The sequence below is a fragment of the Lolium perenne genome, chromosome 1 (genome assembly GCF_019359855.2).
Source record: "Lolium perenne isolate Kyuss_39 chromosome 1, Kyuss_2.0, whole genome shotgun sequence".
Lineage (NCBI taxonomy): Eukaryota > Viridiplantae > Streptophyta > Magnoliopsida > Poales > Poaceae > Lolium > Lolium perenne.
In genome coordinates, this window is record NC_067244.2 from 255,923,286 (window position 1) to 255,949,938 (window position 26,653).

General features: G+C 43.0%; 1 protein-coding gene across 1 annotated transcript; it reads right to left on the reverse strand.

The window, feature by feature from the left end:
- Positions 1-13,015: 13,015 nt before the first annotated feature.
- On the reverse strand, positions 13,016-14,333 carry LOC127327717 (ethylene-responsive transcription factor ERF061-like). The gene has a single exon (XM_051354511.2). The coding sequence runs from the start codon at positions 14,194-14,196 to the stop codon at positions 13,294-13,296; it is 903 nt and encodes a 300-aa protein (XP_051210471.1). The 5' UTR covers positions 14,197-14,333; the 3' UTR covers positions 13,016-13,293.
- Positions 14,334-26,653: the final 12,320 nt, after the last annotated feature.

The window sequence follows — 26,653 nt, forward strand, 5'->3', positions numbered from 1 at the left end:
TTACTATCAAAGACTTTACTTGGCACAACAATGCAGTAAAATAAAGGTACAGAGGTATTGCTACAGTAGTAACAAGCACCTTGACTCAAATATAAAACAAAAATTGCAGAAATAAAATAATGGGTTGTCTCCCATAAGCGCTTTTCTTTAGCGCCTTTCAGCTAGGCGCAGAAAGTGTAAATCAAGTAACATCAAGAGAAGAAGCATCAACATCATAATTTGTTCTAATAATAGAATCAAAAGGCAACTTAATTCTCTTTCTAAGAAAGTGTTCCATACCTTTCTTAAGAGGGAATTGATATTTAATATTTCCTTCTTTCATATCAATAATAGCACCAACAGTTCGAAGAAAGGGTCTTCCCAAAATAATAGGACAAGATGCATTGCATTAAATATCCATGACAACAAAATCAACGGGGACAAGGTCTAACCGTAATGTGAACATTATCAATCCTCCCAAAGGTTTATTTATAGAATTATCAGCAAGATTAACATCCAAATAACAATATTTCAATGGTGGCAAGTCAAGCATATCATAGAGTTTCTTAGGCATAACAAAAATACTTGCACCAAGATCACATAAAGCATTACAATCAAAATCATTGACCTTCATTTTAGTTATGGGCTCCCAACCATCTTCCAACTTCCTAGGAATAGAAGCTTCAAGTTTTAATTTCTCTTCGCTAGCTTTTATGAGAGCATTTGTAATATGTTTTGTAAAAGCCAAGTTTATAGCACTTGCATTAGGACTTCTAGCAAGTTTTTGCAAGAACTTAATAACTTCAGAGATATGACAATTATCAAAATCAAAACCATTATGATCTAAAGCAATGAGATCATTGTCCCCAATACTCTGAAAAATTCCAGCACTTTTATCACAAACAGTTTCAGCAGTTTCAGGCAATTTTGCATGCTTTGTATTAGAAGTAGAAACATTGCCAACACCAATTATTTTACCATTGATAGTAGGAGGTTTAGCAACATGTGAAGCATTAACATTACTAGTGGTGGTGATAGTCCAAACTTTAGCTACATTATTCTCTTTAGCTAGTTTTTCTTCTCTTTCCCACCTAGCATGCAATTTAGCCATCATTCTAATATTGTCATTAATTCGAACTTGGATAGCGTTTGCTGTAGTAAGAATTTTGTTATCATTATCCTCAGGTTTCGCAGCCATTTTATTAATTAAAGAAGCTTGTGACTCAGACATGTATGGGATTCGGTTTTCAGCATTTGAAAGCTTAGTTTGTAAACCGGAAATTTCCATATTCAAATTTTCAAGTTGATTCCCTATATTTCTCAACAAGGCAGTTTGTTCATTCATAGTTTTAGTAAACAATTGATTTTGCTCATATTGTGATTGCATAAAGCTCTTAGTAGCTCTTTCAATTTCTAGCATCATTTCCTCACTAGACAAAACAGATCTGCATAAGAATTACCACTGTTAGAAGGATATGGCATATAGTTGTTACCAAAATTATTCCTATAAGCATTATTGTTGAAATTACTACTTTTTAATGAAGTTCACATCAACATGCTCTTGAGCAACCAATGAAGCTAAAGGAACATTATTAGGATCAACATTAGATCTACCATTAACAAGCATAGACATAATAACATCAATCTTATCACTCAAGGAGGAGGTTTCTTCAACAGAATTTACCTTCTTACCTTGTGGAGTCCTTTAAGTGTGCCATTCAGAGTAGTTGATCATCATATCATCAAGAAGCTTTGATGCAGCACCCAAAGTGATGGACATAAAAGTACCTCCAGCAGCTGAATCCAATAGGTTCCTCGAAGAAAAATTCAATCCTGCATAAAAGGTTTGGATGATCATCCAAGTAGTTAGTCCATGGGTAGGGCAATTCTTTACCAAAGATTTCATTCTTTCCCATGCTTGGGCAACATGTTCATTATCCAATTGCTTAAAATACATAATGCTACTTCTCAAAGATATAGTTTTAGCAGGTGGATAATATCTTCCAATGAAAGCATCTTTACATTTAGTCCATGAATCAATACTATTCTTAGGCAAAGATAGCAACCAATTTTTAGCTCTTCCTCTTAAGGAGAAAGGAAACAATTTCAGTTTTATAATGTCCCCATCTACATCCTTATACTTTTGCATTTCACAAAGTTCAAGAAAATTATTAAGATGGGTGATACGTCTCCGACGTATCGATAATTTCTTATGTTCCATGCCACATTATTGATGTTATCTACATGTTTTATGCACACTTTATGTCATATTCGTGCATTTTCTGGAACTAACCTATTAACAAGATGCCGAAGTGCCGATTGTCGTTTTCTCGCTGTTTTTGGTTTCAGAAATCCTAGTAAGGAAATATTCTCGGAATTGGACGAAATCAAAGCCCAGGGGCCTATTTTCTCACGAAGCTTCCAGAAGTCCGAAGGAGAGACGAAGAGGGGCCACGGAGGGGCCACACCCTAGGGCGGCGCGCCCCCCCCCCCCCTTGGCCGCGCGGCCCTGTGGTGTGGGGCCCCCGTGCCGCCTCTTGACCTGCCCTTCCGCCTATAAAAAGTCTCCGTGACGAAACCCCCAGTACCGAGAGTCACGATACGGAAAACCTTCCAGAGACGCCGCCAACGCCGATCCCATCTCGGGGGATCCAGGAGATCGCCTCCGGCACCCTGCCGGAGAGGGGAATCATCTCCCGGAGGACTCTACGCCGCCATGGTCGCCTCCGGTGTGATGTGTGAGTAGTCTACCCCTGGACTATGGGTCCATAGCAGTAGCTAGATGGTTGTCTTCTCCCCATTGTGCTATCATTGTCGGATCTTGTGAGCTGCCTAACATGATCAAGATCATCTATCTGTAATTCTATATGTTGCGTTTGTTGGGATCCGATGAATAGAGAATACTTGTTATGTTGATTATCAAAGTTATATCTATGTGTTGTTTATGATCTTGCATGCTCTCCGTTACTAGTAGATACTCTGGCCAAGTTTTTGCTATTAACTCCAAGAGGGAGTACTTATGCTCGATAGTGGGTTCATGCCCGCATTGACACCTGGGACAGTGACAGAAAGTTCTAAGGTTGTATTGTGCTGTTGCCACTAGGGATAAAACATTAGTGCTATGTTCAAGGATGTAGTCACTAGTTACATTACGCACCATACTTAATGCAATTGTCTGTTGTTAGCAACTTAATACTGGAGGGGGTTCGGATGATAACCTGAAGGTAGACTTTTTAGGCATAGATGCAGTTGGATGACGGTCTATGTACTTTGTCGTAATGCCCAATTAAATCTCACTATACTCATCATGATATGTATGTGCATGGTCATGCTCTCTTTATTTGTCAATTGCCCAACTGTAATTTGTTCACCCAACATGCTGTTCGTCTTATGGGAGAGACACCTCTAGTGAACTGTGGACCCCGGTCCAATTCTCTTTACTGAAATACAATCTACTGCAATACTTGTTCTACTGTTTTCTGCAAACAATCATCTTCCACACAATACGGTTAACTCTTTGTTACAGCAAGCCGGTGAGATTGACAACCTCACTGTTTCGTTGGGGCAAAGTACTTTGGTTGTGTTGTGCAGGTTCCACGTTGGCGCCGGAATCACTGGTGTTGCGCCGCACTACATCCCGCCGCCATCAACCTTCAACGTGCTTCTTGACTCCTACTGGTCCGATTAAACCTTGGTTTCTTACTGAGGGAAACTTGCCGTTGTGCGCATCACACCTTCCTCTTGGGATTCCCAACGGACGTGCCAACCACACGCATCAAGCAAATTTCTGGCGCCGTTGCCGGGGAGATCAAGACACGCTGCAAGGGGAGTCTCCACTTCTCAATCTCTTTACTTTGTTTTTGTCTTGCTTAGTTTTATTTACTACTTTGTTTGCTGCACTAAATCAAAATACAAAAAAATTAGTTGCTAGTTTTACTTTATTTGCTATCTTGTTTGCTATATCTAAAACACAAAAAAAATTAGTTTACTTGCATTTACTTTATCTAGTTTGCTTTATTGTCTTGCACTCTATATTAAAATACAAAAAAAATTAGTTACTTTTGTTACCATGTCTAGCTCTGAACCTGTTACTTCTTCGCCTGAAGAATTAGTCTTCACTTTTAAACAAGGGGATGAGGAGAGTTTTAAGGATGCTTGGTCTAGAATTTTTACTTCTTATCGTAAAACTGAACCTCAAATGACTCTAAGTTTGCTCCTCAGTAATTTTTATTTTGGTCTTATGGTTCGCTATAGATATGCTTTGGATACTTTAGTGGGAGGAGATTTCCTTCATTGCAATGGGGATCAAGCTTTTAATGCCATAAAGAAGTTGGTTGCGTCACATGATTCAGCTAATAACTTTGATTCAGTCCTCACTAGCATTTATAGTAGATTAAATAATCTCGAGATAAGTACATCTCGCTTGAATGATAATTATTGCCACGTTCGTAATCGTCTTGAACAAGTCTTAGTGAACTCTAAACTCTCAATGTGGGATCCTGCTGTTAAAATTGTCATCGGTGATCGAACTCTCCACGCCTACTGTGATATTATGTATGAATTTTGCCTTATGCCTGAAAGTATTTATAAATATTTGAAACTTTGGGGAGTCGAGGAAGGAGGAGAAGAAATAACTCTCATTGATAACTCTACTATAATTCCTAAAGGAATAGCCGCAGGTGTGCATACAACCATTCTTGGAAGAACAATATCCATTGATTATCTTGTTGTTGAAACAGGAAAACTCACACTCGGAAGATCCCTGCTGAAACTATTGGGAGCAGTCATTGATGTTGGAGAAGGCACTCTGAAATTCACCTCTATACCGGGGGAAACTCATATATTTCCTAAACCAAAGGGAAAGAAAAACAATAAGAAAGGTAAGGGTAAAGCCCAAGGTAATGTTGACATTTCGTCTCTTGATAATACTTGATGCACACTTTCTGCGCCTAGCTGAAAGGCGTTAAAGAAAAGCGCTTATGGGAGACAACCCATGTTTTTACCTACAGTACTTTGTTTTTATTTTGTGTCTTGGAAGTTGTTTACTACTGTAGCAACCTCTCCTTATCTTAGTTTTGTGTTTTGTTGTGCCAAGTTAAGCCGTTGATAGAAAAGTAAGTACTAGATTTGGATTACTGCACAGTTCCAGATTTCTTTGCTGTCACGAATCTGAGTCCACCTCCCTGTAGGTAGCTCAGAAAATTAAGCCAATTTACGTGCATGATCCTCAGATATGTACGCAACTTTCATTCAATTTGAGCATTTTCATTTGAGCAAGTCTGGTGCCATTTTAAAATTCGTCAATACGAACTGTTCTGTTTTGACAGATTCTGCCTTTTATTTCGCATTGCCTCTTTCGCTATGTTGGATGAATTTCTTTGATCCATTAATGTCCAGTAGCATTATGCAATGTCCAGAAGTGTTAAGAATGATTGTGTCACCTCTGAATATGTCAATTTATATTGTGCACTAACCCTCTAATGAGTTGTTTCGAGTTTGGTGTGGAGGAAGTTTTCAAGGATCAAGAGAGGAGTATGATGCAACATGATCAAGGAGAGTGAAAGCTCTAAGCTTGGGGATGCACCCGGTGGTTCACCCCTGCATATTCTAAGAAGACTCAAGCGTCTAAGCTTGGGGATGCCCAAGGCATCCCCTTCTTCATCGACAACATTATCAGGTTCCTCCCCTGAAACTATATTTTTATTCCATCACATCTTATGTGCTTTTTCTTGGAGCGTCGGTTTGTTTTTGTTTTTTGTTTTGTTTGAATAAAATGGATCCTAGCATTCACTTTATGGGAGAGAGACACGCTCCGCTGTAGCATATGGACAAGTATGTCCTTGGTTTCTACTCATAGTATTCATGGCGAAGTTTCTCCTTCGTTAAATTGTTATATGGTTGGAATTGGAAAATGATACATGTAGTAATTGCTATAAATGTCTTGGGTAATGTGATACTTGGCAATTGTTGTGCTCATGATTAAGCTCTTGCATCATATGCTTTGCACCCATTAATGAAGAAATACATAGAGCATGCTAAAATTTGGTTTGCATATTTGGTTTCTCTAAGGTCTAGATAATTTCTAGTATTGAGTTTGAACAACAAGGAAGACGGTGTAGAGTCTTATAATGTTTTCAATATGTCTTTTATGTGAGTTTTGCTGCACCGGTTCATCCTTGTGTTTGTTTCAAATAAGCCTTGCTAGCCTTAACCTTGTATCGAGAGGGAATACTTCTCATGCATCCAAATACTTGAGCCAACCACTATGCCGTTTGTGTCCACCATACCTACCTACTACATGGTATTTTCCGCCATTCCAAAGTAAATTGCTTGAGTGCTACCTTTAAAATTCCATCATTCACCTTTGCAATATATAGCTCATGGGACAAATAGCTTAAAAACTATTGTGGTATTGAATATGTAATTATGCACTTTATCTCTTATTAAGTTGCTTGTTGTGCGATAACCATGTTCACTGGGGACGCCATCAACTTTTCATTGTTGAATTTTATGTGAGTTGCTATGCATGTCCGTCTTGTCTGAAGTAAGAGAGATCTACCACCATATGGTTAAGCATGCATATGTTAGAGAAGAACATCGGGCCGCTAACTAAAGCCATGCTCCATGGTGGAAGTTTCAGTTTTGGACAACAATCCTCAAATCTCAAATGAGAAAATTATTAATTGTTGGTATATGCTTATGCATAAAAGAGGAGTCCATTATCTGTTGTCTATGTTGTCCCGGTATGGATGTCTAAGTTGAAGAATAATCAATAGCGAGAAATCCAATGCGAGCTTTCTCCTTAGACCTTTGTACAAAGCGGCATAGAGGTACCCCTTTGTGACACTTGGTAAAAACAATGCATTGTGATGATCCGGTAGTCCAAGCTAATTAGGACAAGGTGCGGGCACTATTAGTACACTATGCATGAGGCTTGCAACTTATAAGATATAATTTACATGATGCATATGCTTTATTACTACCGTTGACAAAATTGTTTCATGTTTTCAAAATCAAAGCTCTAGCACAAATATAGCAATCGATGCTTTTCCTCTATGGAGGACTATTCTTTTACTTTCAATGTTGAGTCAGTTCACCTATCTCTCTCCACCTCAAGAAGCAAACACTTGTGTGAACTGTGCATTGATTCCTACATACTTGCTTATTGCATCTATTATATTACTCTATGTTGACAATATCCATGAGATATACATGTTACAAGTTGAAAGCAACCGCTGAAACTTAATCTTCTTTTGTGTTGCTTCAATATCTCTACTTTGAATTATTGCTTTATGAGTTAACTCTTATGCAAGACTTATTGATGCTTGTCTTGAAGTGCTATTCATGAAAAGTCTTTGCTATATGATTCACTTGTTTACTCATGTCATATACATTGTTTCGATCGCTGCATTCACTACATATGCTTTACAAATAGTATGATCAAGATTATGATGGCATGTCACTCCAGAAATTATCTGTGTTATCGTTTTACCTGCTCGGGACGAGCAGAACTAAGCTTGGGGACGCTGATACGTCTCCGACGTATCGATAATTTCTTATGTTCCATGCCACATTATTGATGTTATCTACATGTTTTATGCACACTTTATGTCATATTCGTGCATTTTCTGGAACTAACCTATTAACAAGATGCCGAAGTGCCAGTTGCTATTTTCTGCGTATTTTGGTTTCAGAAATCCTAGTAAGGAAATATTCTCGGAATTGGACGAAATCAAAGCCCAGGGGCCTATTTTCTCACGAAGCTTCCAGAAGTCCGAAGGAGAGACGAAGAGGGGCCACGGAGGGGCCACACCCTAGGGCGGCGCGCCCCCTTGGCCGCGCGGCCTGTGGTGTGGGGCCCCCGTGCCGCCTCTTGACCTGCCCTTCCGCCTATAAAAAGTCTCCGTGACGAAACCCCCGCACCGAGAGTCACGATACGGAAAACCTTCCGAGAGACGCCGCCAACGCCGATCCCATCTCGGGGGATCCAGAGATCGCCTCCGGCACCTGCCGGAGAGGGGAATCATCTCCGGAGGACTCTACGCCGCCATGGTCGCCTCCGGTGTGATGTGTGAGTAGTCTACCCCTGGACTATGGGTCCATAGCAGTAGCTAGATGGTTGTCTTCTCCCCATTGTGCTATCATTGTCGGATCTTGTGAGCTGCCTAACATGATCAAGATCATCTATCTGTAATTCTATATGTTACGTTTGTTGGGATCCGATGAATAGAGAATACTTGTTATGTTGATTATCAAAGTTATATCTATGTGTTGTTTATGATCTTGCATGCTCTCCGTTACTAGTAGATACTCTGGCCAAGTTTTTGCTATTAACTCCAAGAGGGAGTACTTATGCTCGATAGTGGGTTCATGCCTCCATTGACACCTGGGACAGTGACAGAAAGTTCTAAGGTTGTGTTGTGCTGTTGCCACTAGGGATAAAACATTAGTGCTATGTTCAAGGATGTAGTCACTAGTTACATTACGCACCATACTTAATGCAATTGTCTGTTGTTAGCAACTTAATACTGGAGGGGGTTCGGATGATAACCTGAAGGTGGACTTTTTAGGCATAGATGCAGTTGGATGACGGTCTATGTACTTTGTCGTAATGCCCAATTAAATCTCACTATACTCATCATGATATGTATGTGCATGGTCATGCTCTCTTTATTTGTCAATTGCCCAACTGTAATTTGTTCACCCAACATGCTGTTCGTCTTATGGGAGAGACACCTCTAGTGAACTGTGGACCCCGGTCCAATTCTCTTTACTGAAATACAATCTACTGCAATACTTGTTCTACTGTTTTCTGCAAACAATCATCTTCCACACAATACGGTTAACTCTTTGTTACAGCAAGCCGGTGAGATTGACAACCTCACTGTTTCGTTGGGGCAAAGTACTTTGGTTGTGTTGTGCAGGTTCCACGTTGGCGCCGGAATCACTGGTGTTGCGCCGCACTACATCCCGCCGCCATCAACCTTCAACGTGCTTCTTGACTCCTACTGGTCCGATTAAACCTTGGTTTCTTACTGAGGGAAACTTGCCGCTGTGCGCATCACACCTTCCTCTTGGGGTTCCCAACGGACGTGCCAACCACACGCATCAATGGGCAGCAGCATCATCAGTACTAACACGAGAAAATTGCTCTCTCATAACAAGATTTAGTAAAGCAGGTTTAATTTTATAAAATTCTGCTGTAGTAGCAGGTGGAGCAATAGGAGTGCATATAAAATCATTATTATTTATGCTAGTGAAATCACACAACTTGGTGTTCTCAGGAGTATTCATTTTAACAGCAATAAAAATAAGTAAAGCAAACTAAATTAAGTAAAGTAAAACAAGTAACTGATTTTTTGTGTGTTTTTGATACAAAGAAAGCAAACAAAACAGAAAAATAAACTAAAGCAAGACAATAAATAAAGTAAAGAGAATGGATGTGAGAGACTCCCCTTGCAGCGTGTCTTGATCTCCCCGGCAACGGCGCCAGAAATTAGCTTGATGACGCGTGAAGCACACGTCCGTTGGGAACCCCAAGAGGAAGGTGTGATGCGTACATCAGCAAGTTTCCCTCAGTAAGAAACCAAGGTTTATCGAACCAGTAGGAGATGAAGGCCACGTGAAGGTTGTTGGTGAAGGAGTGTAGTGCGGCGCAACACCAGAGATTCCGGCGCCAACGTGGAATCTGCACAACACAATCAAAATACTTTGCCCCAACTTAACAGTGAGGTTGTCAATCTCATCGGCTTGCTGTAAACAAAGGATTAAACGTATGGTGTGGAGAATGATGTTTGTTTGCAGAGAACAATGATTGCAGTAGGTTGTATTTCAGATGTAAAAGAATAGACCGGGGTCCACAGTTCACTAGTGGTGTCTCTCCAATAAGATAAATAGCATGTTGGGTGAAAAAATTACAGTTGGGCAATTGACAAATAGAGAGGGCATAACAATGCACATACATATCATGATGACTACTATGAGATTTACTTAGGGCATTACGACAAAGAACATAGACCGCTATCCAGCATGCATCTATGCCTAAAAAGTCCACCTTCGGGTTAGCATCCGCACCCCTTTCAGTATTAAGTTGCAAACAACAGACAATTGCATTAAGTACTGTGCGTAATGTAAACAATACAAATATCCTTAGACAAAGCATTGATGTTTTATCCCTAGTGGCAACAGCACATCCATTACCTTAGAACTTTCTGTCACTGTCCCAGATTCAATGAAGGCATGAACCCACTATCGAGCATAAATACCCCCTCTTGGAGTTACAAGTATCAACTTGGCCAGAGCCTCTACTAGCAACGGAGAGCATGCAAGATCATAAACAACACATATATGATAGTTCGATAATCAACTTGACATAGTATTCCATATTCATCGGATCCCAACAAACACAACATGTAGCATTACAATAAGATGATCTTGATCATGATAGGAAGCTCACAAGATCTAAACATGATAGCACAATAGGAGAAGACAACCATCTAGCTACTGCTATGGACCCATAGTCGAAGGATGAACTACTCACGCATCAGTCCGGAGGCGGGCATGGTGGTGTAGAGCCCTCCGGTGATGATTCCCCTCTCCGGCAGGGTGCCGGAGGCGATCTCCAGAATCCCCCGAGATGGGATTGGCGGCGACGGTGTCCTAGTAACTTTTCTCGTATCGTGGCTCTCGGTACTAGGGTTTTCGCGACGGAGAGAATAAATAGGCGAAGGGGCAGAGTCGGGGGAGGCACGAGGGGCCCACCCCATAGGGCGGCGCGCCCCCCCTCTTGGTCGCGCCGCCAGGTGGGGTGGCCACCACGTGGCCCCACTCCGGCTCTCCTTCGGGGTTCTGGAACACTCCGTGGAAAATAAGGCTTTGGGCTTTTGTTTTGTCCAATTCCGAGAATATTTCCTGTGTAGGATTTCTGAATCCAAAAATAGCAGAAAACAGGAACTGACGCTTCAACATCTTGTTAATAGGTTAGTGCCGGAAAATGCATAAAAATGATATAAAGTGTATATAAAACATGTGAGTATTGTCATAAAAACTAGCATGGAACATAAGAAATTATAGATACGTTTGAGACGTATCAGGGGTAAATGAAGCCTTCAAAATTGTGATTACTTTGGTGGTACCCTCAATACATTCTAATCATACATGCAAAAATTCCACATGTATGTGGAGTTCGTGGCACATTATCGAAAGGTCAAAAGGAGAATAAAAATCAACCCGTAATCACCTTAATAAGATTTCACAAATCATTCACCAAGTTACCCTCATTTTTTACAGAAATTCGCCTTCAATCCACCTTGAGTCAATTGATTGCTAACATATTTTGCATATGGTCTTTCTATTTTAAGGAAATCCACACACAGTAGTCCAGCCCTTATCTATTGATTATCCAATAAACGTTTTTTATGAAAACAACCCGCACTCACTTGAAGAAAATTTCACAAATCATTCACAAAGGTTTCACACACATTCCGAAACAGATGGTAGGAACAAAGGTTTCTGTGAAGTTCTATGGAAGGTTTAATTAAGGTTGAAAAAATGTTTCATGAAAGGTTTTATGGAAACATGGTTTTCATATTAACATGGCTTCGTAGAAACATTTGTATGCTTCTTGATGAAACAAGAATTTGGAAGGGTGTAAGAGGGGAATTTTTTCGATGAATCGTGCAATGTGCATGCATGCTACTATTTTCGAAATGGGAGCATTGCCTCGGCCTCTACATCGAAACGATGTGCACAACGTTTATTTTATTGCAAGAATCATAGTCTGAGTTCTGCAATTCAATGGTCACTCAAAGTTTCAGCAAATATCAGCCATCTAAAATAAGCCATCCAAAATAAGAACACAAGTAGCCTCTAGGCATCTTGCATACTTGTAGAATGTTGTTAGCCAACCAAACCGAAGATAGCCCATATAACCGTCATGAGTCGATTGCACCAAATATCTATTATAAGTTACTGCTCCTCCATATGAAGGAGGTAAGATCGCATGTGGATTGAAATAGCCGCCATCCGAATAACCTGCAAGAAATAAGGTTTTTTTTGTATTCTCTTAAAAACAACATCACTTCGATAACTCCATATTGCTCAAATTAAAGCACAAACTCCCATATTAATTCGAGCTTTTGGTTTCTTAGAAATCGTTGATCCAGTGTGATGATCGAGCTAGTAAACGATATGTGATCTTCGATTTGGACATGAATTGCCAGTTTACGCTGCATATTTCTTGATTTCTTCTTCTGTTTGATTTCTTGCGCGGAGATAATTTATCGATCGAGATTTTTTTTATCTTCCCGGATGCTTGTCTGTTGTGAGGACTCGGGAGCATCTTCTTCAACGCAATCTGACTCAACTGATACGAGACGACTATAACGACAACCGTACTGCAGGTACACAGCTCCCCAAAATCCAAATTGACTGCACGTCCTCCAGAATTGTTGGATAGGACATTGACCCGATACATTTGATCAGTTTTTCCATGGATGTGCCTGTCAGACTAAATACTTTCACTGTACTTGCGAGCGTTGAAAAATCTCGAGGGAGTAAACGGAGCTTTTTAAATTAGGATTTTGGACTGCTGCCGCTACCCTCCAAACCTTCCAATCATAGATACCCTGGCCAGAGTTTGGGGATTGGTTCAGAACTGGGAGATCGATCTCCCTGCTGTGGAGCCCAGCTCAACCAACAACTGTTTGTGCCACATGCTTGCAGCGAAAAATGATGCACATGCTCCAATTCAATCTCTCGAATTCTCAATGGACCACAGCTGCAATGTTCCTTTCAGAAATCAAATGAACCACGAGACCTAAAAGATTTGTGAAGTGGCTACATGGGAATGCTGGAACCCGGCCATTTGCACTCATGCAATCATGCTTCTGTTAAACATGGATAAAATTGTCACTACCCAGTGCAGGTTTTCTTGTCTAAAATTGCTGCACAAATATCTCATCTCTTACTGTATCGTAAGGCTGGAAGTTAATTAGGAAACTGAGCAAGGAACAGAGGAGAGCAGAACAGGTGGTGCTATCTGAAGAACAGTGCAATTAACACATAAGAAGATGAGCTAAATAATTCAGGGAACAGTTTTCACATCTTGTCGATGCAACCCATGACAGATGCGGTTACTAATTATCAGTCGCTAGGGCGCCCAATTTTTCTGGGCATTTTTATTGCTCATATATCCTTGTAGTAATATGTTAACTGTATCCTCACCGACGAAAAATTCAGCACCTGCTACCTGCAAATCCTACGAGCTCGGACACCCAGACATGGTTGGCCTCGAGTCTAGTCCTAATTTCCAAGCTAGAAGTTGAGCATCTCCCAGATCAGCTCCGGGTCGAAAGATGGCATCTTCTCCAGCGAGCAGTCGACGTCGGCCACGGAGAACATCCCCTCCGGCGACCCGTACGACGACGTCGTTGTGGTCGTCGTCGTCTCGGATGTCGCGGCGCTCTCCGAGAGGACAAGGCGGGCGGCCGTCGGAGGCAGCTGGGCGGAGTCGTCGGCGGCACTCACCGAGAGGACAGGGCGCGCTGGCGTCGGCGTCCGCTGGGCAGACTCGGTGTCTGCACGCTGGCCGCTCTGCTTGCTGTCCTCCCGCAAGCGCCTGGCTCGCGCGCGCTTGCGGGCCATTTTGACGCGGATGGCCTGTATCTTTGCGTCGACGGCGTCGCGGAGCTGCCGCAGGCCGGTGGGGCAGGCGTCGTCGCCGGGGGAGTCCATGACGCCGGGGAAGTTGAGGCGCGCGTACTCGCCGCGGAGCTTGTAAGCGGCGCGGTCGTAGGCGTGCGCGGCGGTCTCGGGCGAGTCGTAGGTGCCGAGCCAGACGCGCACCCGGTTCTGCGGCAGCCGGATCTCCGCCACCCACTTGCCCCACTGCCGCTGCCGCACGCCGCGGTACGTCTTGGTCGTCCGCAGCGCCTCGCCGTCGTGCCCCGCGCCGAGAAAGGGAAGACTCGACGAAGAGCTGGCGACGGCGCTCGAGTGGTGGTGGTGCGGCTGCGTGGCGGCGAAGGAGCGGAGGAGCTCGCACTGGCGGTAGTAGACGCTGGAGCCGAGCGGCGGGATGGTGACCGGGGGCGGGAGGTGGGAGTAGACGGTGTCGAGCGCGCTGGCGCCGCCCGGGGAGAGGAGGAGCGACGACATGGCGGAGCGTACCTCGCCGGTGAAGCTCGCCGGAGACAGAGTGCGGAGGCTGCCGTCCATTGTGCTGCCGGAGCCGGAGTGTTGTCTGCTAATCGCGAGAAGATTTTTCACGGGCGAGGCGGGAAGCGCATCCTCAGCTCGGGTAAGAGTGTGAGATTAGCGTCTGAGAATCCGTTGATAGTCAGGTGGCTTTATATAAGCCAGCACCGCCAACGCGTGTTTTTTACACTTGTACTGCCCTCTAGTCCGTCTGCTATACGTATGAACTCGAGGCCGTCCATACAGACTGCTAACCAGCTGAGTGATTAGATGCACGGGAGTGTTAATGTGATGCCACTTGGTCAATTTCTGAGGATGTTTACACCCGTGGATCCATGACCGTCATGATTAATCACTCTAAAAAAAACCTCTTCCCTCTCCTCTCGAGTCTGCCGACCCTGATTTTTTTGAAAATGTTTCATATTTAGTCTATTGGGCAAATTTTGATCATATTGAGCAATGAAAAATAAAAATTAGGGATGTGTGCGCCCCTTAAAAATAAAAATTTCTTGATCAACTCTACCCTCTCCTCGGTGTTGCCGGGTCGATGCTTGGAGGTCCTCCATCGCTACTGGTTGGTTGTCTTCTCTTTGGATAGGAGGTTGTCGGTCTCCGTGGCTATCAGCAATTGGTGGTTATGGAAAGATGTGAGTTCTTGGTCTTCCTTGGCCGCCGCCCCGGGGCATTGCGGTGGTGATTGCTTCTTTCTTTGGTTGTGTGGATGACGTGGAGAGGGCGCTCGAACCCTATCTCGATGCTCATCGGCCTCAGTGGGGTGCCGTTCTCAGCGACATCCTATCATATATACCTAACTTAGTTGTCTCCGGTCCTAGTACTTGGTGTCTGCTTGCAGGACAGGTGCTCCATAGCCGAAGGGAGAGAGAGCAAGCGACCATTTTTCAATAACGTCTTCTTGGGTTTAGGGGGATGGTGTCCGGCGGTTTCACAAGGAGTATTATTTCACCTCTAGTGGTGTGTCTTGGACGGTGCGGATCCTTGTACTCTTTTTTACCTCTGATCTGTTTTGTACAAGGGTTCTCTGATAGCTATGCATATATTTATTTATAAAGTAGCACGAAAGTTTTGCAAAGTGGATAAATGGAGCCCGAGCTACACGTAGCTCCTTATTTTCAGAAAATCAGAAATCATATTTTTAAGTTTCAAAAAATTCTGAAAAAAAATTCCTAGATGTATCCAATGATGGAATCTACAAACATGTAAAATCTCAATATGAAATTCTTAGTACTTTAGGCTACATAAAAATGAGAAATGTGTGGATCTGAGAATATTGAATAGTGCACATTTTAAAACTCTAAAACCTGTCAGATTTTGTTATTTTTGTGTAGTCTACAATACAAATCATTTCACATTGAGATTTTACACGTTTGTAGATTTCATCATTGTCTACATATAGGATTTTTTTCAGATTTTTCTGAAACTTAAAAACTATGATTCTGAATTTTTTAAAATAAAGGGCTACATGTAACTCGGCCTTTATTTGCAGTTTTCGAAAAGTTTCGGGGAAAATTAATCACCTTTTAAGACATAGGTCACCATCTTTGACGCGTTCAAGTTCACTCCGATGTGGTCGTCGTTGGAGTCCGGTGAAGCATGGCGGCGTCGGCGGACTAGATTGCTTTTCTGAATTTTGTTTTAGGGTCCGTGGTGTAAATTTTGAGGACAGCTTTTTAGCTTCTGTATTCCTTGAGGTCCTCTATGTAATTTGTACTGCGCCGTTGGAATTTTATTGCAGCACCTAGGCCCTTCGAGGCCTTTCCCCGTGTTCAAAAAAAAAAAAAAAGTTCACTCCGATGTCAAACACCCAGGAAAGCAAGAACTCAATCATTCCATTTTTGCAAGTACACCGTACACAGTAAGTAAATTGAGTCAGCAGGTGTTGAATTATGCTGCCTACGGATTGCCATGACCATGAGCCGTGGCAGATTTGGCATTTGGCGGTGGGTGGCCAGGGACACGTGGCCCCAGCGCTGCGTTCGGGCATGCCAATCCTATAGCTAAGCTAGGGCTAGCGGAGGTCGTCGGAACGGAACGGAACGGAACACCCGACGATCCGTGAAGAAGGCCTCAAAAGCAAACTTTTGGCATTTATGGCGATTAGTTGCGGCGACAGCAGCGTCGCCGGCGCCACGTCGCCTCCCGTACGATTGGAAGCGGTCATGATCCGGCGACACGTCGTCGGCCCCGCGTATCGCGCGCCGGAACGATTTCCTTCCCGGGGGAGACGGGCACATGTGCTGCTGATGCCAACCCGTTGCCATGTTTCGTGCACGCATTCTGGCTCGTACAGTGCTTGCCCAGGGCTCGCGTAGCGCCATATGTCAGGCCGTTCCTCTCTACTGTACTAGTACTGGCACCATTATCTTCATATCCGAGGACACACGTTTTACTTGAAAAAACTTCATATCTAGGTTCAAAATCTGCTACACGTTGGAAGTACGAAAGATCCTAAATTTAAGAATAACAGCGACAGACAACACAAAAATCACTACTCATGCATAAGTTATTTTTTGATTACGTCGCAAATGAAGATGAGTTTGAAATTCAGATTTTAACAGAGCTTTTTATTTAACTTGGTTTTCACTTGATATTCTCTTGTGTGTGGAGGGAGGTGAGGACTGGCGAAGGGCGGTGCGGACTGATAACAGGGTGGGGTGGTGGTGGCGTGGACATGTACTTGTATGGACCAAAAAAAAAAAAAACATTATACCCGCTTCCGCACATCACCGTTAGAAGAGCACAATGCGAGACCGTCGAAGTCAGTATATGGGAGATGGACCACCAAAGGAGGAGAGCAGAGCATGGAACGGTGACAAATAGGTGCCAGAGTTTTAGTTGCAGAAAAAATCATGAAGTATAGTCTTATTTGACAAATGAAGTATCGGAAGTTGGCACCGTAATACACACAAATATTACTTCCTGTCTATTTGCCAACGAAGTATGCACAAAACCACGCAAGTTGATATTAGGTAAAAAGCATGCCCCTCCGCTCAAATATGAAAAGAAAACGATAAATTAGTTTTCTTGTATATGTAACATTTCCAAATGAAGCAAATTGATAAGAACACCCTTATCATTTGAGATTGAGCAAAGTGTAGGCAGAATGTTTTTAATATGCAATAAAGATAAAGAGATATATCTATGTACAATATCTCTGTGTTCAATATACCCTAGTCAATCGAGATACGACTGTAAGAAAACATCCCATACTATATGAAGACCCCTCTGCAATGCTATGAACTTTCTGACTCGATAAAAAAATGGAGTAAATCTGATAAATCTGGCTTAGAAATAGTCAACCCATGCGGCTTAGAAAACGGAGTTAATCCTCACTAAAAATTGATTGTCTGGCAACCCATGCGGCTTAGAAAACGGCATGAATCAGCTGTTTAGACCATGCTCTTCGTACAGGTGGCCCTGGGATGGTTTGGAAAAAAAATGTAATTTGAAAAACAGGAAGTCTAGTTTTTTTTTTTGAACAAAGATGGCCTCGAAGGCCTGGAAGATTCATTACCAGCGGTGGGTACAGAATCGTTGCCCTTTTTCATCTACTGCCCTGGAAAACCTAGAATTTGAAGTACATGCCATGAAAATTGTAAAAAGGACCCTAGCAACAACATAAGAAAAGCAATCAAGTGCCTGGGTACCAACTCCACCGCACGCCGGTGACCTCCAAGCGCAGAGCGCCGAGATCGAAGAGAGATTAGCTCGATGTGCTCTCCATTCCGGTGAGAACTCAACCGCGCCGGCCATCTCAGCTTCCCCGGGGATGAACCACTTGGAGAAGAAGCCATGGCGAGCTCCAGCGCGAGGTTGAAGAGAGCCTCCAGGGGAGGTTGAACTCCTGGACAAGGGCCGCCTGTCGACCATGGAATTTGGGGGCGGGGCAGCGAAGCCGGCTTTGGTCCCCCAATGAAGAACTCGCCAGAGAGATGCCACAACCTTCCAACACCACAGCTCTGCAGATCTGCAAAGAAGAACAGATCGAGGCTTGCCTCCGCGCCCATCACCTCGATGGCCGAGAAGAGGAAGCAAATCGATCTCTTCTCCCCGATCTGGAGAGCTCAGATCGAGCTTTATTGAAGAGGATCTTGATGCCGCCGTGTACTCCTCCGGCTCCTTCCACCAGAGCGCCAAGAGCAAGCACAACACCACCAATCGCCGCAAGGAGGAGTTCGAGGACCTCGGCAGCTTGAATCCCCATGGCATATCGCCAGTCTCCACATGGGTAGATCCTAAATAGCTAATCCTAGAACTGTACAGGGAGGGCCGAGCCCCTCTCCCCCATTGTCTCCAGCCGGCCGAGCCGCCGGAGAGGAGGGGGAGAGAGGCTCGATGCGGCCGAGGAGCCCTCACAGACGGGGAAGAGGAGAGAGAGAGGAGAGGGGGGAAATGAGAGCCCGTCAGAAGTCTAGTTAGAAAATCACTAACCTTGCGCAAAAAGGGCTTTGCTCCTGCCTATCTACCGGTGAGTCAAGCTATGCAAGTAGGCATATGTACAAATCGCGTGCCCCTCCAATCATAAAAGGAACAGGTCAACGCGTTCAAAACCAAATTCGTAGATGGATATTACTGATACGTTTGTTACTTAGCTGAAATGAGAGGTCCTGATTGTAACTGATGCTCATTCCGGTCACCTCATCACATGGTCCCGTGGAACGACAGGCGAAGAAGCAACCGTAAAGTACTGGTTTGTCCTCTAGGCGCAGGACCCATTCACACTTACTACCTCTCTCCCTTTCATGCTCTGCAACAGCTTATGCTGCAAGAAAATAGTACTCCCTCCATACTTGTTTGTTAGGGTATTACATATTTCAAGGAAAAAATTTAACTATTAATTTTGTCAAGAAAATATCTCATTGAAAACATTTTAAAAATATGAATTCAATAGTATAACTTTTCTGGCATATACTGTATCTCATATTTAATTGACTGAATTAATAGTTACATTTTTCTCGAAATATGTAATATGCTAATAAACCAGTATGAAGGTAATAGAAAATAAACAATATTATCTGGTCGGCCGTTCTGAAATGAAACATAGCCATACAAACCGGAAAGGATAATTGTGGCACGGGTAAAGATGTTGTAGAAATATTAATAATATTGCATTTAGTACTATGGACTATTTATATAGACTACGAAACTTGGAGGGAAAAAATATTAGTAGAGATAGATTTAGATTAGGATCGTAAACTGCTCCAACAAAAAATCGAAAATGTGAAGCCAAACCATACTCATCCACACGACTTTGTACACTGTTTGCTAATTTAATTCTGAGGACAAATTCAGATAATAATTGATTGAGAAAGGAGCATGATTGCCAATTATGCATGTGGATTGCACACTTGGCCCGTTGGTAGCGATTGTTGGTGCTTGCCAGCCAGTGAGCTGAGAGCAATTCCAATAGTGTAGCCAGTTGTTGGCTATAAGCCAAGTGCCATGTTATCTATAGCCAACTTAGAGCCAACATATACAATAGTGAGCTATAAAAATGTAGTACTTAATCAATGTGTGGCCCACCTTTCACTCTCACAAAGTGCCTAGGAGCACGTGCTAGAGCTGGCTCTTGCATAAGAGCCCATTCTCCTTCTCTCTCCTCCTCTCTCTCTTCCAACTAAGCAATAATATACTATTTTAATCCTTATAGCCAGCTGACTAGGACTTATTGTACTTGCTCTGAATGGATCCAAGTCAAAGGGGTGGCCATGCATGCACGGCCGGGACCACCGGTGTTTGCTCCTACAGGGTACAAGCCACGGCATTCCGTCGATCGACCGACACCGACCACAACCTACCTCCCCTTCGCCGTGTCAAATTCCAGAGAAACCATGACTGGCCATCTAGAGAGCAGCTCATGAGGAAGACTCATGATCGATAGCTTACTTGATGACCCCTCGTCCATTCTTCCATTTGTTCACATGCTTACATGTATCCAGGTGTTTCCGGGCATCACCTAGTATTCATACGGAGTACGGAGTATTTTTTTCCAAGATGTGTAATAACTTGCACTAGTAGAAAACCTCTCATCCATCTAAGCCTTTAGTACCGGTTCCCTTACGAACCGGTACTAAAGGGGGCATTAATACCGGTTCCGTGCGTGGGACATCAATACCGGTTCGTTATGGACCTTTAATACCGGTTCGTAACACGAACCGGTATTAAAGGGTTTGGGCCCGATTTCCAGGCGGTGGTGGGGCCAGGGTTGCACCTTTAGTACCGGTTCGTGTAAGGAACCGGTACTAAAGGGTCTGTGCCCTATATGAGCGCGCGGCAGCGCCCGAGCTCCCTGCATATCTCATTCTCACTTCTCCTCTCACATTTCCAAATATTTTGCACCTCTCACACTCCAATAATCTTTATTTTTCTCCACCATTTTAACAAGATTAACGGCATACATCTATCCAAGGGTTAGCAATATCATCCTTCCTTCCGGCGTTCCTAATTTAGCTCAGTTCTTTGGTAGTTTTAACTTGTACTATTTTTGTAGTGCAAGCAAGGTGTTCGATGAAATGCCTAAGTTAGTGATTTTATTTTTTTATATGCAATTTGAGCTGAAATTATGGTATGTTTTGTAGGTTTTAATTAGTATCATCCCCGTCCTTATTGTCGATCGCTGACGTCGTCCCTAGCCGGCACGGTACCACCTCGGTGAGCCCCTCTTCTTTTATAAAAAACAATTAGTTTTATGTGATGAACTTGAATATTAATTAAGTTGGTCACTCATATATCCATGATGTTGTGATTTTAATGATTTTTGATATACATATAAAATGCAGATGAGTCGATAATGGATGTACGGTGACCGGTGCCATCCCGAGTTCATTGCTGGCATGCATTATTTTCTCAACGTGGCTGAGGCAAACAGGCGGTCGAATGGTTTCATGTATTGTCCATGTAGTTCCTGTAAGAATATGAAGGATTACTCTACCTCGAAGACCCTTCACATCCACCTGCTGGAGAATGGTTTCATGCCCAGCTATAATTGTTGGACCAAGCACGGAGAAAGAGGGGTTATATTGGAAGACAACGAAGAAGAAGAGGATAGTGACAACTATCCCTTATTCACTGAAGACGGTGGTAGTAGAATGGGGGAAGACGAAGCTGAAGAAGAGCCCATTTTCGATGAGCCGATTTTTGATGACCCGGATGACGATTTGGGTCGGGCCATTCTTGATGCGAAGATGAAGCCTGGAAATGAAAAGGAGAGGTTGAAGTTGGAGAAAATGTTAGAGGATCACAACAAACTGTTGTACCCAAATTGCGAAAATGGTCGAGAAAAAAAAAGCTGGGTACCACGCTGGAATTGCTGCGATGGGAAGGCAGAGAATGGTACTTCTGACAAGGGATTTGAAAAGTTGCTGAAAATAATAAAGAAGATGCTTCCAGGGGAGAACGTGTTGCCCTCTAGCACGTACGAAGCAAAGAAGGTTGTCTGCCCTCTAGGATTAGAGGTGCAGAAGATACATGCATGCATCAATGACTGCATCCTCTACCGCGGGAGTACGAGAATTTGAATGCATGCCCGGTATGTAGTGCATTGAGGTATAAGATCAAAGCGAGATGACCCTGGCGATGTTGAGGGTGAGTCCACCCCCGTGAAGAGGGTTCTGCAAAGGTGATGTGGTATGCTCCTATAATACCACGGTTGAAACGTTTGTTCCAGAACAAAGAGCATGCCAAGTTGTTGCGATGGCACAAAGAGGACCGTAAGAAAGATGTGATCTTTGAGACACCCCGCCGACGGGTCGCAGTGGAGAAAAATCGACATAGAGTTCATGTCATTTTCAGATGACGCAAGGAACTTAAGGTTTGGTCTAAGTACAGATGGCTTTAATCCTTTCGGGAGCAAGAGCTCCAGTCCATAGCACCCGGCCGGTGACTCTATGTATCTATAACCTTCCTCCTCGGTTGTGCATGAAGCGGAAGTTCATTATGATGCCAGTGCTCATCCAGGGCCCGAAGCAACCCGGCAACGACATTGATGTGTACCTGAGGCCATTGGTTGAAGAACTTTTAGAGTTGTGGCGTGATGAAGGTGTACCTGTGTGGGATGAGCACGAACAAAAGGAATTTAACCTACGAGCGTTGTTATTTGTAACCATCAATGATTGGCCTGCTCTTGGTAACATTTCAGGGCAGTCAAACAAGGGATACAATGCATGCACACACCGTTTAGTTGAGACGATAAAGAATTATTTGGGAAACAAGAATGTGTACAGGGCATCGTCGATTTCTTCCAAAACAACATCACGTAAGAAAGAGAGGAAAGCATTTCGGAGGTGAGGCAGATAATCGAACGAAGCCTACCCGCCCTAATGGGGAAGTTATATATGATATGGTCAAGGATTTAAAAGTGATCTTTGGAAAGGGTACCGGCGGACAATCTGTTCCGCATGATGTTGACGGACACGTACCCATGTGGAAGAAGAAGTCGATATTTTGGGAGCTACCCTCACTGAAATTCTTAGAGGTTCACTCTGCAATCGACGTGATGCACGTGACGAAAAATCTTTGCGTGAACCTGCTAAACTTCTTGGGCGTGTATGGGAAGACAAAAGATACACCGGATGCACGGCAGGACCAGCAAAGTATCCACGAAGGAAACAACCTGAATCCAGAGAAGTATCAAGGTCCTGCCAGCTATGCTCTTACCAAAGAGGAGAAAAAGATCTTTTTTGAAGTCCTGAGTAGCATCAAGGTCCCGTCTGGCTTCTCGTCGAATATAAAGGGAATAATAAACATGTCGGAGAAAAAGTTTCAAAACCTAAAGTCTCATGACTGCCACGTGATTATGACACAATTACTTCCGGTTGCATTGAGGGGGCTTCTGCCGGAAAATGTTCGAGTACCCATTGTGAAGCTATGTGCGTTCCTCAATGCAATTTCTCAGAAGGTGATCAATCCACTTACTCTACAAAATTTACAGAAGGATGTGGTCCAATGTCTAGTCAGCTTCGAGTTGGTGTTCCCACCATCCTTCTTCAATATTATGACACATCTCCTAGTTCACCTGGTCGAAGAGATTGGCGTTCTCGGTCCTGTATTTCTACACAACATGTTCCCCTTTGAGAGATTCATGGGAGTCTTAAAGAAGTACGTTCATAACCGTGCTAGGCCAGAAGGAAGCATCTCCAAGGGCTATGGAACAGAGGAGGTCATTGAGTTTTGTGTTGACTTTATTCCTGACCTTAAGCCGATCGGTGTTCCTGAATCGCGCTATGAGGGGAGACTGCGTGGAAAAGGCACGCTAGGAAAGAAATCAGTGTAGGATAACGTTGCATAGAAAACAAAAATTTTCCTACGGCGAACACGCAATCCAAGCCAAGATGCAATCTAGAAGACGGTAGCAATGAGGGGGTATCGAGTCTCACCCTTGAAGAGATTCCAAAGCCTACAAGATGAGGCTCTTGTTGCTGCGGTAGACGATCACTTGCCGCTTGCAAAAGCGCGTAGAAGATCTTGATCACGATCGGTTCCGGCGCCACGAACGGGCAGCACCTCCGTACTCGGTCACACGTTCGGTTGTTGATGAAGACGACGTCCACCTCCCCGTTCCAGCGGGCAGCGGAAGTAGTAGCTCCTCTTGAATCCGACAGCACGACGGCGTGGTGTCGGTGGCGGTGAAGAAGTCCGGCGGAGCTTCGCTAAGCTACGCGGGAGATATGGAGGAGAAGGGGGCGGCTAGGGTTTGGGAGGGGGTGGCCGGCCACTCAAGGGGGGCGGCCAGCTTGTGGTCTTGGGGTGGCCGGCCCCCTCCCTTGGCCCCTCATTATATAGGTGGATCCCCAAGTGTTGGTGTCCAAGTCTTCGAATAAGACCCGAACCAAAAACCTTCCATAAGAGGGGAAACCTAGCCCAACTAGGACTCCCACCAAAAGGTGGGATTTCCACCTCCCATGTGGGGGGTGGCCGGCCCCCTATGGAGGAGTCCACTTGGGACTCCTCCCCATCTAGGGCTGGCCGGCCATGGAGGTGGAGTCCCATGTGGACTCCACCTTCCTTGGTGGTTTCTTCCGGACTTTTCTAGAACCTTCTAGAACCTTCCATAGAACCTTCCGCGACATTTTATTTCACATAAAATGACATCCTATATATGAATCTTATTCTCCGGACCATTCCGGAACTCCTCGTGATGTCCGGGATCTCATCCGGGACTCCGAACAAATATTCGAACTCCATTCCATATTCAAGTACTACCATTTCAACATCCAACTTTAAGTGTGTCACCCTACGGTTCGAGAACTATGCGGACATGGTTGAGTACTCACTCCGACCAATAACCAATAGCGGGATCTGAGATCCATAATGGCTCCCACATATTCAACGATGACTTTAGTGATCGAATGAACCATTCACATATATTACCAATTCCCTTTGTCTCGCGATATTTTACTTGTCCGAGGTTTGATCTTCGGTATCACTCTATACCTTGTTCAACCTCGTCTCCTGACAAGTACTCTTTACTCGTACCGTGGTATGTGGTCTCTTATGAACTCATTCATATGCTTGCAAGACATTAGACGACATTCCACCGAGAGGGCCCAGAGTATATCTATCCGTCATCGGGATGGACAAATCCCACTGTTGATCCATATGCCTCAACTCATACTTTCCGGATACTTAATCCCACCTTTATAGCCACCCATTTACGCAGTGGTGTTTGGTGTAATCAAAGTACCTTTCCGGTATAAGTGATTTACATGATCTCATGGTCATAAGGACTAGGTAACTATGTATCGAAAGCTTATAGCAAAATAACTTAATGACGAGATCTTATGCTACGCTTAATTGGGTGTGTCCATTACATCATTCATACAATGACATAACCTTGTTATTAATAACATCCAATGTTCATGATTATGAAACTAATCATCCATTAATCAACAAGCTAGTTAAGAGGCATACTAGGGACTTCTTTGTTTGTCTACATATCACACATGTACTAATGTTTCGGTTAATACAATTATAGCATGATATATAAACATTTATCATAAACATAAAGATATAAATAATAATCACTTTATTATTGCCTCTAGGGCATATCTCCTTCAGTCTCCCACTTGCACTAGAGTCAATAATCTAGTTTACATTTGTAAAGATATAACACCTTGGCCTTCCGGTGTTTTATCATGTATTGCTCACGGGAGAGGTTTTTAGTCAACAGATCTGACACGCTCAGAAACGTATGTATTTTGTAATTCATTTGCGTCTCAATGCATTACTCATTTCCAAATGAGTCGGCATTAAATATGTTTGATCTTCTGGTGGAACCTTAATTCCGCTGTCTGAAATATGTCACTAATATTGTCACACACAATATAGCTTCAAAAATTCTGACTCTGTCGGAACTACACCAAGTTCTCAAAGAACCTCTTGACTTTAACATCCTTTGTCATTTGTCAAAACAATGACATATTCTGCCTTCTTTTGTAGAATCCGTCACTATATTTAGAACTCTTCTAAATCTAGCATAGACAACTTCTAGCTCATTGTGCTACCTTTTAAACAACACTTAGTCTAATTTGATATTGAAATTATATTTTATATGTGACAAAACCAATATCGGTGTAACACCTTACATCGATTTGTTTGTCATTTCTTCATACAAAAATATATATATATCCTTAGTTCTTCTAAAGTACTCAAGGAAATTCTTACTGTCGTCCAATGATCATCATATGAATCATTCTGGTATATGCTCATAACACTTTATAGCACATGATATCTGATTGTGTACATATTATTCGTGATCTATAATCACTCATGTGTTTTTACTCATTGAGTGTCAGATACACTCAAGTCTTGTTAAACCTTCACATGACAAGAACATTTTCTTAATATTTCTATATTGAACTACTTCAACATCCATTATATGTACTTTGACTTAAACTTATTTATGTGTTTCAATCTATCTTCATAGATCTTGACACTAAATTTGTTTCAGTCCATATCCTTTCATTGAAGTTAATTTCTCAATGAAACCTTTTTAATCAAGTATTTAATTACATTATTTATAACCAACTATATGTCACCTACATAAAGTATTATAAATATGTCTTAGCGCTCCCACTTAATTTCTTGCAAATGCAAGCCTCTTCATCGTCTCTGATGAAATCAAAAACTCTTTGATTATTTCATCTGGTGAAGATTCAAACTCCGCGATACTCACTTCATCAAATTGAAGTTTTGTATACCTATTTAATATTCCACGGACCAGCAAAACTCTTGGTTGTATCTTGTATACACCTTTAATACATACTTCTGATAAGTAATGTATTTTGCCATCCTACTAGAATAATCCATATAGACTATAAGCATTTCTACGGAAGATCTAATCTTATTGTAGTCAACTCTTTGAACTTTGTCGTAAACAATTTTTCGACAAGTCGAGCTTCTTCAAGGATATTTCATCCAAGTCTATAGATCCATTTACTTTCAAAAAGTATTCATCTATTAT

Bases quoted from the DNA above. Each gene is read 5' to 3' on its own strand.
- LOC127327717 (XM_051354511.2), bottom strand. From the start codon at position 14,196: ATGGACGGCAGCCTCCGCACTCTGTCTCCGGCGAGCTTCACCGGCGAG.